Here is a 14,863-nt window from a genome sequence, read left to right as displayed (position 1 = left end):
TGACACGTGGCAGTTAAAGAGTGTACCGGTTTGAGATTTTTTGTGGTAGTAATCCAATTTAACGGAAAATAATGGTAGCTAGATTTGTCACGAACGTACCAGTTTTGGGTTTTTTGTGGTAATTTGATCTAAATTCGTCATAGATCTATTAATTTGGGGTTTTTCGTGGTATTAACCCAAAAAAATATGATCATAAACCATTTGAGAAAATGACACGAATAATCCTTTAATTTTTGCTCAATGTGCAATGCCGTCTCTGAACTCTTAATTTGTTCAACGTGGCATTTGAATTTTAACCCAAAGTGCTGAACTTTTAATTTGTTCAATGTATATCCTGAACTTTTAATATATATTCAATTTAGTTCTCAGACTATTCGATATTTCAAATATTATTGAAAATTCTCGTATGGGCTAAGAACTAGTAGTTCAAGAATTTGGAGATAAAATTGCAAGTTGAGCTAAAGTTCAAAAATTAAATTGAACAAATTAAGTGTTCAAGATCGACTAGTTGAGGGACTATTGTGTAATTGTCGTAAACCATTTTCCTTGTCGGTGATTCCGCATATTCCAAAATCCCGTGGGCTCTTTCGCAAATAATAATGTTTCGGGGCATCTCCAGTGTTCATTTTCGAAGAAACGATGAGCACCGTTGGATCAAGCGAGTGGAATTCTAACGGGCAAGTGGCGTTCAGGATTTTGAGTAAGATTTTCAGCAAAAATGATGACTTTGGACTACTAATTTTATGGAAATTAGACCTATGTTGGGAAATTATTACATCCATAATTGAGAAATTAGAAATCAATGCGGAAGAAAAAAATACTGATCATATTCCTATTTTGTTGAGATTTTCATAAGTTGTCGACTAATTTCGGAAAGTTCTAAATTACTTTTACGTTATGAAATTACTAAGAAATCTTGAAAAATTATGAAGTTTGTCACGGGAGCAAACTTTCCATCATAATCGTTAAAGTAATCTTCTTGTGTAGCGAAGTAGCTTTTAATATGTTTGAGTAACTTATAATAATGGAAAGTAACAGATCACACGCGGTCAGTAACTTCCTATTTATTAGTAATATCCATATATGATCGGTAATTTTATTTTAAGTAGAAATAATTTGAAAGGTTGTAGAGAGAATTTTGAAGTTTAAACTAATAAAGTGACTGCTTCTGTGCTTATATATACTATAATCATCACAGCACAAAAAGAACATACTTCATGGTAGTCTGTCCAGAGATGAACACATCCCTTGTCATTCATGCCCCAACCATGCCCAATGTATGGGCTATAGATCAAATGCATATGGACACTGTATGGGCTATAGACCAAATGCATTTGATCTTATAGCTAGCCGAAACCCGGATCATCCGCAACACGTGAGTTCGACCATAGATGCACGAGATCCGGAATTGTTGTAGAAAAACACCCACATAATCGACCTCCATGTCGTCGCATACAAACTCGAATGGCTACTTGTTTCTACCTTGAAAACATGAGGGCACAACCGCACAATTTATTCGTCATGGAACAAAATATCCACACTGACTTTAGCCCAAGTACCATCATATCCGCAGTAAACATACTTTACCCTGACTACACATAAATTTTGAGTTAAAATGTGTAATTTTCTAGATAAGAGTATTCCATTCTGATCCATTGGGGACATCCCATTTTCTAACAATAGCAGCTGAACAGTTGTAGCTTACATTTGCTTGTCGACACACTAGAATCGACTGCGCATACTATTTAGCCTGAACTTGGCCTTCCAACTCCAAACCATCTTGTTCCCCTTGCAACTATTATAGACCGTGGCAGAGTCGATTTCAATGGTAAGAAAGGCCCATCGTTTCCAGCAGCCAGTGATGCTGCTAACTAAATTGCTTGACAATTAGGCCCTGCCTCTGCAACATTAGCACATCACTGACCCTCTTTAGAGCCTCCAACCAAAGCGTCACCTACTGATATCTGCTTGCCTTCCTAATCAGTACATGCTTGAAAAAGACCAACCCGCCACATGGTCTTCTCTTATCAGTACATGCTTGAAGAAAACTAACCTGCATATTCTTCAGAGTCAAGTCAAAACTGATTCAAGTTTGAAATACCCGACAATGTTGCTAAAAATCATCCACACTTGTGTCACAACTTCTGCTATGCTCGCTGAACTTGCAACCTGCAACATAGAGTATATAGCTCAGCCAGCAAATTAAGTAATGACGTGACAAATCATAATATCCACAAAGCTTGAAGGCCATGAACTTTAAACAGATGGAATGTAGGCAGGTCATCCTATCCTTTTTGCAACGGAGCATATATCCCATGTGCCAGTGATAGTGATTGTTACTTACTGGCTAAAGGTTGAGGCCTTTGCATAGTAGCATCTTCAATTGATAGTAGTGGTGATACCAACTGCTAGCCGTGGTAGTCATTGGTTGTAGAAGGAAGTTAGCTGGAATTGCTCACCTGTTACCAACATCATTGCTCAGTAAGTATAATGAGGAGGAAACTAGTATTAATGAGAAAACAAAACCATTCAACTGCATCAGTAAGAAGGATGTGCGATGGTTTCTGCGAGCTTCTAGTAACAATTGTACCCCTAAGGACTTCGTCCTGCCTTAAAACTGTGTTCGAGGACTTACAGTATTGTGATTACTTTTCACTTATCACCAAGTTTCTGAACGTGCGTCTATCCCTCCGAGACTAGAAGAAGCATCTGCAATCCAAAAGTCTCTCGTCACCCCTTCCCCCAGCAGCTCATCACTTTCATGATCACCGTCAAAATGACTATCCCAATCAGGATCTTCGGACTCAAATAAATTCTCAAAACCATCATCATAAAATTCCCCATAGTCCCTGTATGCCTCCTCGGATTTCATGATAAAATTACTATTGTCATCATTGTTCATTTCACTCTTTCTCCTTTCTCTTCTGATCCTCTTCCCTTCCATAACAAGGTCCATCAGTCGATCCTTAATAACTAAAGACTGGTCCTTCTCCAAAAGTGCACCATTGTCATCAAATCCTTCAACTAGAAAGACCGAATCCCTCTGCCCTTTCAAGCTAACATAGAACAGTTCTCGATGCCTTATAATCATAGATCTCAACTTATTAGGGAGAGCAAAATCCTTCCTGAAATGAGTTAAATGGTCTACTAAAGTCCTCTTTTCAACTGTCATGCCCAAAATCTCACGTACAACACTACATGCTCTCTTCTCTGCCTCAATGGATTCTTTCCTTAGCTCTGATGCAACAGTGGTATAGGGGCATACATCTGGCAACTCCCTGAACCTGATCAAGAAGTCCTGATGGCGTCTCTTCAAATTCAGCCCTTTCTGGAGTTTTAAGCGCTTGAATTTCAATGGCCGATCGACTATGAGCTCACGAGAATCAACTTCTGTGAATGATAGTGGTCTAGCCAACTCTGGATTCCACGAGACGAGCTCAAGAGCACGGCCATAGGATGTATCAACAGTCTTAAATTTATCTGGATGCTCATTGCAAAGGCGAGAACGAAAATTTGGAGGTAGACCCAGATCAGGGGCAAGGTGAGCCAGTTTGGATAAAACAAGGCGATGGTGAGAAGAGAGCATAAGAAGTTTCTGCAGTTTGGCAGCCAGGACATTGGATAGAGCTGACTTGAGATTGGATTCTTGGGCTGCGAGAGCAAATGCAGCTGGCGTGAGACGAACACAGAGCTGCAAGCACGACTTCGTTGCATTAAATGGTGTGGGTGGTGTAGGGATGGTAAAGAGCTCAAAAATAGTTGGATATCGATGTATCATAGAGAGAATAGAGCGAGAATCTGAGAGTGAAAGGTAGGACCGGCATTTGGAAAGAATATGAAGCGGGATGAAGTGTTTGGGTTTAGAGAGGAGCAGTGTTTTCAGTTTCAGAACAAAGCGAATTTTGTTTTGCCTCACCACATGCTTGTCCAATGAAGGATTCTTAACGATCTTCAGCGATGAACGGCAAGGACAACTGTACGCATATTGTTTATCAGTGTGCCTGAAAAGTAAATGATGCCTCGCAAATTTCAAAGGAGAAATTGGAGGAAGGAAGTTGGACTTGAATCCTGGGATGAGCCGATCTTTTTGGGTTGAGACAGGGAGAGAACATTCCATGATTACATCTGATAATGTTTCGATTTATAGGTATTTAACCTCCTGTAGTATTAGAAGCAAACATGAGATTACGACATCGACCCACCCTCCTGCCAATTTCAGCTGGACTTTAGGCAAAAATATATAAACGAGTTCTCCTGAGCCAGTTAAAGCAAAATGATAGCCCTTGATTAGAGCCATCAAGAGCAATGCCAATAAGCCAAATATTAAAAAGAAACGCGAGGATCAGACCTGAATAAAAGCAACAGACATCAACTATGTGACAAACAGAACACTGGAAGAGTCTGTGATATTAAAAGCCTTATTACTTGGCCTGAACATTAAAAGAAAAGGGGATGCAAAGAGTTTCCAAGTGAAAACTCAGAAACCATAGACATCCATCACCACTAAAGGTTAGTGTGGGGAATCAGGATCCAAATAGTCTATATCAGCGCAATTTAACAATGCAAATGAATTTATGCGTCCAAAACACCAGAAGAAACAAGAGACAGCTTTGGTCACAGAAGCTAGATTACAATGATTACAAATAATCATTAGGCATATGTGCATAGCATTAGATGAATTTCATGCAAACTAATTTTGGCATGTCTCCTTTATTTCCTCCTGTGACAACCTTTTTGCTAATTTATATCGTCCGATATTTTTTAAATAAGGCAAATTATATATATCCTTTGCCTGGTATAACTAAATTACACCCTAAAAATCATCAACCCAATGCACCAAACTGCACAAATTTTCATCGAACAAAAATTGCATGCACAAAAGGCCATCACTTATCTGTGCAAGGGCCTGTATGCGCTTAAGCAACCGTCCTTAAGCACATTAGTGATGCAAGTTAATTGATATACATTCCTCATAATGGAACTAATATGGTCTGTAATTTTTCTTGAACTTTTGTGATGTAATCTATGAAAAGCTTGCTCCATAGAGATAACCATACCCTCTATACACAGGCTACCTAAAAGAAATGCAAAATGTCATTCTAGTCATCCATAGATATGTCATTTTTTACAATTATATGGAAAGGATCATGTAGATGGGCATGATCTAAACTCGAGAATAATTTGGAATATAACGTTTTTCTACATCCAGATAATTACTAGACGAGGGATGAGGTAAATTGTTAGACTTCTGTGACAGCCGTAAGTTACAGCTTTTAGAATAGATAATGTGCTGCTTTTAACTGTAAGACCATATATTTAAATGAATATGAATACTCTCTCACTCGAGTTCCTTCTTCTTCTTCTTCTTCTTTTCTTCCTAACTCAAGTTCTTTGTTTACTTTAATTCTATAGCATCCTCGTCAGCTTCTAATCTTTTTCTCCTCGGTTGTCAAATTCAAGTGCTACCTTAGTCCTAGTTCTTGGGTCCTGACACATTCATATATTCCACCAGCAAGTCATAACCATTTCTAATGATTTTATACCTTAGTCATTATCTTCACACCATTGGCCACTGTTACGAAATCGCCCGATACACCATATCAACCGTGTGATTCTAGTTGAGATGCAGACGTTTCCATCCATCTCTCACGGGGAAATCAGTACAGCAAGGGTAATATTTGCACAGTTCAAGAGGGAACCACCACAAGGAATCCCATATCTTTCCGCCTAGCCAGAAGTGCTTGGGATTAATCACCCATTTTGCAGTATCATACCCAATTCCCACAAATTTCTTAAGAAACAAATCGAGAGACCGTATACTTTCTTTATCACAGACTCAACCTCACAAGGAAAACTAAACATATCTGGAGAGGCTACCTGCGGAGATTAAGCAACCCAAAACTCGACATGCAGCATCAGAACATTCGCTACCAGTGAATGCTGTTTCGTTTCCCATCGCTATTCCATCTTCAAAAGGCGACAACAACAGAGAAAATTCAAAGAGGTACGAATCTACAAGCAGCCACACAACTCCAATCCCAAGATTCGTGCACGAAAGCACGCGTACCCACGTAAGAGAAGAGGAAAACAAAAGCCGTGATTTTTGAAGACGGAATCAGCAAGAACCAAAGAACGAAGAAGACGGGTCATGCCGCTTCTCTGCTCACCTTGCGGTTCTGGGCCTTGCCGCACGAAATTGAGCTGTTTACGAAGGCGGAGAGTCGAAGAGCGAAGCTGAGATACGGGAGGTTGAAGAAGAGGGGCGAAATTCCAAAGCTCGTCTTATGGATGAATAAAACGGAGGGAGATATAGTTTGATGGCTAGAGAGAGAGTTTTTGTCTTTTTTTTTTTTCTGAAAGATTATGCTTTGTTTGAGTGGGGAAAATAATGATCGGTCCTTAAATATATCGAGATTACGTGCCTTTTTCAATCAAATTCTTAAATTTTCATTATAAAGTTTTAGAATTCACGTGAATTTTCTAATCAATTCCGTTCAATCCGAGCTGACGTGGCCGTCGGACCATAGGGGAGTAAAAGGTCAAAAAGTTGTACCTCCAAGAAGTAAAGCCACTATTGACTTGATCTTTCCCCTTGGCAAGGAACCAGTCATAGTAATTTTTTTTGGATTAATGACATCATTGGTCCATGAACTTTGGCTCGATATGTAATATGGTCCTTAAACTTTAAATTTATTCAATTTAGTACATGAACTTTACTTCAACGTGCAATGTAATATTTGGACTTTTAATTTGTTCAATATAGTCTTTCAACTTTTTATACGTATTCAATTTAGTCAACGAACTATATGAAGACGTTCGATATTGTCCTTCCATTAATTAAAGCTCAGGGACAACATCGAACATTTTCCTATAGTCTATGGACTAAATTGAACATATACCAAAAATCCATAGACCATATTAAAAATTTTAAAAGTTCAAAGACAACATTACATATTAGGCTAAAGTTCATGGACCATTTGCCTAAGTGCAAAAGATATCACGAAAATGCCTTTTTCAGGTGGTGCGGCTGTGTCAAATTTATATAATTTCAAGGGTTGGTTAAAAAAATAAAAAATTCCAAGAGCTAATTGAAAAAACAACAAAAGTCGGAGATTTAAAATAAAAAGTAAAAACAAAAGTTCAAATAAAGGCCCTTTTTTTTGGAATATTTTTCAGGTACCGGCACTACATTTCCAATGGCCATATTTCCATTATAATTTTCGCCCGTAGGCAAAAACAGGAAGCTTCTTTTTTGGTGGTCTTCCATCAATGTTGATGCGTTGATTGTCGAGCAAGTGGATCAAATTATATGCTTATAATTTATAATACAATAAATTATCAGCATGGGTTTTGTTTTCGACATATTATAGAAAACTTAAAATTTATTAAAACCGCTTTCTCAACTCTTTTACATTTAACTTAAATAAACGCAAATACCAACATAGGAGTCATGATTTGGTATACATTCAAATCCAATTTCATCATAACGCATTTTCGTCCGCTTTCTATACTTTTTTCCTCATTACATATGGTATGAATTTAAATGCATGCAACTACAACGTAGTTCCATACATTTAACATATCTGATCATGTACTTCTTCCCGTATTTCACTGTTGAGAGTAGCCTCGTCACGTGTGCCGAAGGGATTGAGCGATTATTTCGAGAACGAAAACGGGTGTGCAAACCGTTAATTATTTAATACAAAAATAAATTTCGGAAAGTCAAAAAAGCGAGACAAAAGCTATTATACTTCAAATTATGAGATTATCAACTAATATTTCCAAGGGTTATTATAACGAAAAACTCCAAACTGGTACACCCATGACAAATTTATCAAAAACTAATTTTTTGACCACAAAAAATTCAAAACTGGTACACCTGTGACAAACTTATCCTCCGTTAGTTTCTGTTAAATTTTACTGTCAAATTGCTTAGTTAAATGACACGTGACAGTTGACGAATGTACCAGATTAGGGTTTTACCCTTCATTTGTCCTATATGTACGAATTTGTGATTTTTTTTTTGTATTAGTTCAATTTAATAGAGGAGAAATTTGTCATAAATGTACCAGCTTGGGGTTTTTGGTGATCACAAAATTATTTTAGGGTAAATTTGTTATAAATGTACTAATTTAAGATTTTTTATGATCAAAAAATTTGATCGGAGTAAATTTATTGCCGGTACATCTATTTCTAAATCCACGACCAAAAAGAAAAAAAAACTAATATACCTAAATCAAAACCGGGAAAAATAATATCGGCGCGGGAAATTCCCGCTCACAGCTGGCACGCGCCCGTGGGTGAGGGGGCGGCCCTCGGCACGCGCGGGGCGTGCGAGTGCGACCAAAACGCGAGTGGCGAAGGGGGAAGGGGGAGAGAGAGAGAGCCTAGAGAGAGAAAATCGGATGGCAATGGCGAAGGAGCCCTAACGGCGGCAAGTGCGATCAGTGCCCCCTGGCCCTCCTTCCTCCACACCCCACTCGCTCCACCCCGTCGCGTGAGGCGGCCCCTCCCCTCCCCCCCACCCCACTCTCAGAAGTCAGATCCCACGCTCCCTCCCAGAGATTGGAGCTCCAATCGCCGCTTCCGCCTTCCTTCCAGCTCGTCGATGCTCGTAAGCCCAACTTCGCTCTCTCTCTCTCTCTCTCTCTCTCTCTCTATTGCCGATTCTTTTTTCCCCCGCAGTGGATTCCGCAATTTGACGACGACGATCGCGATGGGTCGTCGACGATCGCGCGCGTCGCCATTGATGGACGAACGTAGCTGTAGCGGTGTTGGAACTTGGGAAGTGGCTTTGAATTTGGGTTGGTTGGTGGGTGTGGGGTGGGGTGGGTGCTTGTTGGTGTGTGTGTGTGTGTGTCTTATGTGTAGTATGTAGCGCGCGTAATCGCGGGGGTCGAAGCTTCGCTGGCCCCCCCGGAGCTCGCGTCGGGGCGCGCGCGCGCGCTTCGGGCTCTTTGGGTCGGCGAGTTCTCGGGGCTCGCTCAGCTCTCTCTCTCTCTCTCTCTGGCTCCCGAGGCTTACGTGGGTGACTGTATCGAGTAAGGATTTTTTGGCCGACGCGAGCGGAATTCCGCTGGTTTCTCGAGTTTTTGAGGAGGTCGATTCGGTGGGCTTTGGGTTCTTGCTCCTCCCGGCGTTTTGCTTCTCGTCGGCTTTCGATCGTTTGCCCACTTGTCAATCTCTGGTTTCCTTTTTCTTGTCTTCCTCCAATCCTGCAACAGTCGTGCCTTCAGGATAGGTCGAAGATCGTAATGGGAAAGCTCGGGCATTGGTTTCGGCAAATTAAAATGGTGATGATCATGTTCATTGGCATTTGTAGGGGGGAAATGGGGGGTATTTTCTTTTGTCAGGAAATTCGGAGAACTGGGAGTGAGGCGAAATGGTGGGTTTTGATTCTGGGATGTGTGTAGTGTTCTTCTTCCAACATAATCGACTAGCTCCGAATTCTCTCCTTTTGGGGACGTGCTTCTCTACTTTTTCTTTACAAGTTTTCGGTTTATCATGTGGGAATAAGTATTTCGCTATTTAGAAGCCAATCTTCGATTTGCCTAAGTGAAGCTGGAAATATGTTTGAAAGAGAACCTGCCTCATCTAATTTTGCAAAACAGTAGTAGTGTCATTTGTCCCTTTTTTTTATTTTTTTTTATTTAGAAAGAGATGTATAGGAGCTCATCATTGTAATTGAGAATTGCAAAATGGGCTTATTGTCCATTTTTGCCCATACTAAATGGAGAAATCCACTCCGACCACAAAAAAAAAAAAAAACGAAAGAGAATTCTACCCCAACTGCTGCTGGATGCTCGCTGCAGAACCATTGGATGAACATGAGATAGCCCTGAGCATGCGCAATTTCAACTGGGCTTGACTGCATTTCTAAGTAATGACTTCCTGTCTGAGCTGAGTACAGTGCTCTCATACCAGATTCCATATATCAGACAAGGAACCATTGTATTTATTTTTTGTCATTTCCTTCTTTTTCCTTTATGTTATTCTTTTGGATTCAGAAGGATCATATGCATGTCCCGTTCTTTTTCAAGGTGGTTAAAGATATGAGTCCATTTTCTTTATATTGTGGTCATCCTATGAGATGGGCTGTTGTTTGCTTCTGAAGCTGTGTAATTCCATCACCCTATGCTGATTCTTATGCCACTCTCATGTGAATGCTTGCAATGCAGGCAATAAATGGTTTGAAAATGTGAATGCACTTTGATTGGATCATATAAGAGGTCGATATTGGCAAGAGCATTTGTTATTGATATGGGGCTTGTGTGGTTTGTCATGTCCTTTGTATGCTCTAACTCGAATCAACATGGTTCATATTTTAAGTTGCTTGAACGCCCACTTTTTCTCCACTTTTCAGGTACCGAAGAATAGCATATTCTTGAAGTTTATTGTTTAAAGTCATGGACATTGATCTCAGGCTACCTTCCGGTGGACATGAGAAGGAAGAAGGAGAGCCGCATGGTATTGACAGCATGCTGAATGGCGATGAAAAATTGCAAAATGGCGATATAGTAACTACAACTCTGGCAGATCTTGGAGATGTGTCCCATGCTCCAGATGGAGGTGTTTTGAATCCCCCCACAGCAGATATGATGGAGGTGAAAGAGTATATGAACCTTGAACCGCTTTCAGGTATGGAGTTTGAATCGCATGGAGAAGCCTATTCTTTTTATCAGGAGTACGCTCGGTCTATGGGTTTCAACACTGCAATACAAAACAGCCGTCGTTCGAAAACGTCTAGAGAATTTATTGATGCAAAATTCGCGTGTTCTAGATATGGGACAAAAAGAGAATATGAAAAGTCTTTTAATCGGCCTCGGGCCCGCCAAAGCAAGCAAGATCCAGAAAATGCAACTGGTCGACGAGCTTGTGCTAAGACGGATTGCAAAGCAAGTATGCACGTGAAGAGAAGGTCGGACGGAAAATGGGTTATACATAGCTTTGTTAAGGAGCATAACCATGAACTTTTACCAGCCCAAGCTATCAGCGAACAGACGAGAAAGATGTATGCTGCAATGGCTAGACAGTTTGCTGAATATAAAAATGTGGTTGGTCAGAAGAATGACATGAAAAATCCCTTCGAGAAAGGTCGTAATTTTCTATTAGAAGCTGGAGATGCAAGGATCTTGCTCGAGTTTTTCTCACAGATGCAATGCTCAAATTCAAATTTCTTTCATGCGGTGGACCTGGCTGATGATCAGCGCGTGAGAAGTTTGCTTTGGGTTGATGCGAAGAGTAGGCATGACTACAGTAGTTTCAATGACGTAATCTCCTTCGATACGAGTTACATTAGAAGCAAGTACAAGATGCCTCTTGCCTTATTTGTTGGTGTGAACCAGCACTATCAGTTCATGTTGCTTGGTTGTGCATTATTGTCGGATGAAAGTGCTGCTACATACTCTTGGCTCATGCAAACTTGGTTGAAAGCCGTTGGTGGTCAGCATCCGAAAGTAATAATCACCGATCAAGACACAACCATTAAAACAGTCATTTCAGACGTTTTCCCTAATGCTCGTCATTGCTTCTGTTTGTGGCAAATATGGGGGAAACTTTCTGAAAATCTCGGTCATGTGATAAAAAGGCATGATAATTTTATGGCGAAATTTGAAAAATGTGTCAATAGGTCTTGGACAGAGGTAGAATTCGAGAAAAGGTGGTCTAAGATTATAACCAGATGTGAATTAAGAGACGACGAATGGATGCGCTCATTGTATGAGGATCGCAGGCATTGGGTGCCTACCTTTCTGAAGGATGCTTTCTTTGCTGGAATGTGTAGCATTCAGCGAGCTGATAGTGTAAATGCCTTCTTTGATAAGTATGTGCATAAGAAGACCACCGTGCAAGAGTTTGTGAAACAGTATGAAGCAATTCTGCAAGATAGGTATGAAGAGGAAAGCAAAGGAGAGTCTGATACATGGAGTAAGCAACCTGTACTGAAATCTCCATCTCCGTTTGAGAAGAGTGTTTCGGGATCATACACACATGCGGTTCTTAAGAAGTTTCAAGTTGAGGTTCTGGGTGCAGTTGCTTGTCGTCCCAAAGAGGAAAGACAAGATGAGACTGGCATGACTTTCAGAGTTCAAGATTTTGAGAAGGACCAAGAGTTCATTGTCATGTGGAACGAGATGAAGTCAGAAATTTCTTGTATATGCAGGTTGTTTGAGTCCAAGGGTTATCTGTGTCGACATGCGCTGATTGTTCTACAAATGCGTGGTCTTTCTGCAATTCCATCTTTTTATATTTTGAGGAGATGGACCAAAGATGCAAGGAACAGGCTTTTGATGACAGAGGAATCTGAACAGGTTCAATCGAGAGTACAGAGGTACAATGATTTATGCCAGCGGGCAATGAGATTGAGTGAAGAGGGATCGATGTCCCAGGAGGCTTACAGTCTAGCATTCCATGCAATTGAGGAAGCTTTTGGAAACTGCATTAATCAAAACACTATTAGTAAGAGTCTTGCTGAAGCTGGGACATCAGCAACTCATGGTCTATTGTGTGCAGAAGATGACAACCAAGGCAGAGGAACGAGCAAAACAAATAAAAAGAAGAACCCGACCAAGAAAAGAAAGGTTGGTTGTCAATGCGATCGGTATTGCTTCTTACTGGCATTCTTCCTATCTGATTATGACACCAATTCCTTTCTTTTACAGGTGACCTCTGAGCCAGATATAATGACAATTGGGACACAAGAAAGCTTGCAGCAAATGGTTTGTCCCCGTTCTTCCTCTCGGAGTGATAATCTTTGATCAATCTACTACTTTTGGCCAAGGGGTCCTTTATTTAGACGACTTGCTAAATGCTGTAAAACTTTCGCTAGTATATGCCGAATGGAAAAATGCTGGATGTTCATGTTGTTGAGTTGAGTGCTTCTTTTCTTTCTTTTTTATAGGAGAAACTAAACTCAAGAGCAGTGACCCTTGATAGCTACTATGGCACTCAGCAGAGCGTTCCAGGAATGGTAGGAGGTGTTCTTTATCCTTGCATATGGGGTGCTATTAATTCATTGTATAGCTAATTTTGTGCTGGAACTTTCTTTTAGGTACAACTTAATTTAATGGCACCTACTCGTGATAATTACTATGGGAGTCAGCAGACGATTCAAGGGCTGGTATGTCATGAAGAAAGCGGACAAATATATTATAAATTGTTACCGTGCAGTTTGGGTTATTAACGTAGCTTCTGGATTCCACCGTTGTAGGGGCAACTCAACTCAATAGCACCAAGTCATGATGGATACTACACTCCTCAGCAGAGCATGCATGGGCTGGTAAAGTATCATTGGCTTAGAATAGTTTACGAGGTTCGATAGATCTCTTGCATAACTATTTTATGTGATTATTCTTGCAGGGACAGATGGACTTCTTCAGATCCCCAGGCGGTTTTACTTATAGTATCCGGGTGAGTTTGCCAGATCTAGTCGGATATGGTCGTGTCATTTAAATGGAAACACTTTTATGATGGGTTTTCTGCTCCTCCATTGTACCAGGATGATTCCAATGTCAGAGCAGCGCAGTTGCATGAGGATGCATCGAGACATGCTTAACATCTATTAGATAACAGAGGTGAGAACATGCAGTACATAGATCTTAACTTTTGTTGGATCCTTGTCAATATATGACTTCCATATTTGTGTTCGACAGGAAACAGAAGCTGTAGTCCGCCAAAGGGCGGCAGGTGAACTTATATCTCAAATGGAAGTAATACATAAGTCTCCAATTGTAGTGTTTGTAAGATAGCAGATAGGCTAATGATTTTCATCACCATAGATCGGCTGTTGTATTATTTATGGAATCCTGAGGAAAGTCGAGATATGCTGAGGTAGGGTCATCGTCAGTTGTACAGGCTGTTGTTCTTGTGTATCTTGGATTGTATCCAGGTAAAATAGATAGGATTTCTTGAGAATCAGTCAGTAAATTCTCCATTTGTTCAGTCTCATCTATATTGTCAAAGTTTGCCAGCATGGTTCCTCTCTCTCTCTCTCAATTTTTTTAAACCTCGAATCTCTTAGTTCACAGCCATGCTATGAATTTGGACGTGCATTTAGATTGTCTTCAGGCTGAGATTTTCTGCAGAACAGTAAGTCCTCCTAAGAATTGTGAACTTACAACTCCAGTTGATTGATGGCGGCTTATGGATCATTTTGGGATTGCGTCCATTATCTCAAGCATTTATCGAGCTAATCAATTGGCTTGGCACGAGTAATTTATGCTTTTTGGGAGACATTGATTTACTTGGGTCTTGGAGGATTAGCATGGCAAATTGATGGTTGTCCACTCTACACCCTATGCATTGCAGAATGGAGGGGTATATTGGTGGGGAGTACCGGCAGGCTTTTCCACTTCCAGGGGGAATAAAATTGGCAATCTTGGTATTCTTCTCATGCGACCATAACTTGCAAAGGAGTCGAATGGTTTTATAATGTGCAGTGATGAGTACTTACAAAGGAGCAATCTCAGGAATACTACTAGATTGGTCTATTAAATTGGTCCTAATGATTTGCGTGTAAATTGCTCCGGGTCAGGGCTGCCTGTACAGGGAACTCAATCGATTTATAGGTTTTGGGCTTCTAGGTTGTTAGGTCTTCATGCTCGTGTCCCCGAGTTATCAACTAAAAAAGAAGTAAAAATACATGACTATAATATGTTGCATTCTTTAGCAAACCATTTCTATGTATTCAACATCTGTCAGGGCTGATGATTAATGTATTCTGTTATGCTTGTATCACGTCTTATATCTGTCAACCTTGAACATGATCAGTTCGATAACCTGTCGTAATTTTGAAAAGCCAAACACGATAGATTATCAAATAAGCTCATGTATTATGAAAATGACCTTATTTTATGAAAATGAGCTC

At 40.3% G+C, this 14,863-nt stretch overlaps 2 protein-coding genes across 15 annotated transcripts; one reads left to right on the top strand and one right to left on the bottom strand.

Annotated features, from left to right (window-relative positions):
• Positions 1-1,483: 1,483 nt before the first annotated feature.
• Positions 1,484-6,265, bottom strand: LOC115677189 (protein WHAT'S THIS FACTOR 1, chloroplastic). 12 transcript variants are annotated; one of them, XM_056316532.1, is made up of 5 exons: positions 6,168-6,256; positions 5,878-5,967; positions 2,636-4,206; positions 2,345-2,459; positions 1,484-2,169 (listed from the first exon to the last, which is right to left on the bottom strand). In XM_056316532.1, the coding sequence occupies exon 3, from the start codon at positions 4,115-4,117 to the stop codon at positions 2,660-2,662; it is 1,458 nt and encodes a 485-aa protein (XP_056172507.1). In that variant the 5' UTR covers positions 4,118-4,206; positions 5,878-5,967; positions 6,168-6,256; the 3' UTR covers positions 1,484-2,169; positions 2,345-2,459; positions 2,636-2,659. The 12 variants fall into 12 exon arrangements, with proteins under 12 accessions (XP_056172507.1, XP_056172500.1, XP_056172505.1 ...); XM_056316525.1 differs by having other exon boundaries at positions 2,636-4,159; XM_056316530.1 differs by having other exon boundaries at positions 6,127-6,210.
• Positions 6,266-8,461: 2,196 nt separating this feature from the next.
• On the top strand, positions 8,462-13,969 carry LOC115677136 (protein FAR-RED ELONGATED HYPOCOTYL 3). 3 transcript variants are annotated; one of them, XM_030600213.2, is made up of 9 exons: positions 8,462-8,614; positions 10,364-12,578; positions 12,660-12,716; positions 12,899-12,967; positions 13,049-13,117; positions 13,208-13,276; positions 13,357-13,407; positions 13,496-13,571; positions 13,650-13,969. In XM_030600213.2, exons 2-8 carry the CDS (start codon positions 10,407-10,409, stop codon positions 13,550-13,552), a joined length of 2,544 nt encoding a protein of 847 aa, XP_030456073.2. In that variant the 5' UTR covers positions 8,462-8,614; positions 10,364-10,406; the 3' UTR covers positions 13,553-13,571; positions 13,650-13,969. The 3 variants fall into 3 exon arrangements, with proteins under 3 accessions (XP_030456073.2, XP_030456074.2, XP_056172430.1); XM_030600214.2 differs by lacking the exon at positions 8,462-8,614 and adding an exon at positions 9,022-9,880; XM_056316455.1 differs by lacking the exon at positions 8,462-8,614 and adding an exon at positions 9,022-9,951.
• Positions 13,970-14,863: the final 894 nt, after the last annotated feature.

This window comes from Syzygium oleosum, unplaced genomic scaffold (genome assembly GCF_021117445.2).
Source record: "Syzygium oleosum isolate NSW1041296 unplaced genomic scaffold, Sole_v2.1 Sole_v2.12, whole genome shotgun sequence".
Lineage (NCBI taxonomy): Eukaryota > Viridiplantae > Streptophyta > Magnoliopsida > Myrtales > Myrtaceae > Syzygium > Syzygium oleosum.
Note: the sequence above shows the minus strand (reverse complement) of the source record. Positions and strands in the feature narration are given on the sequence as shown.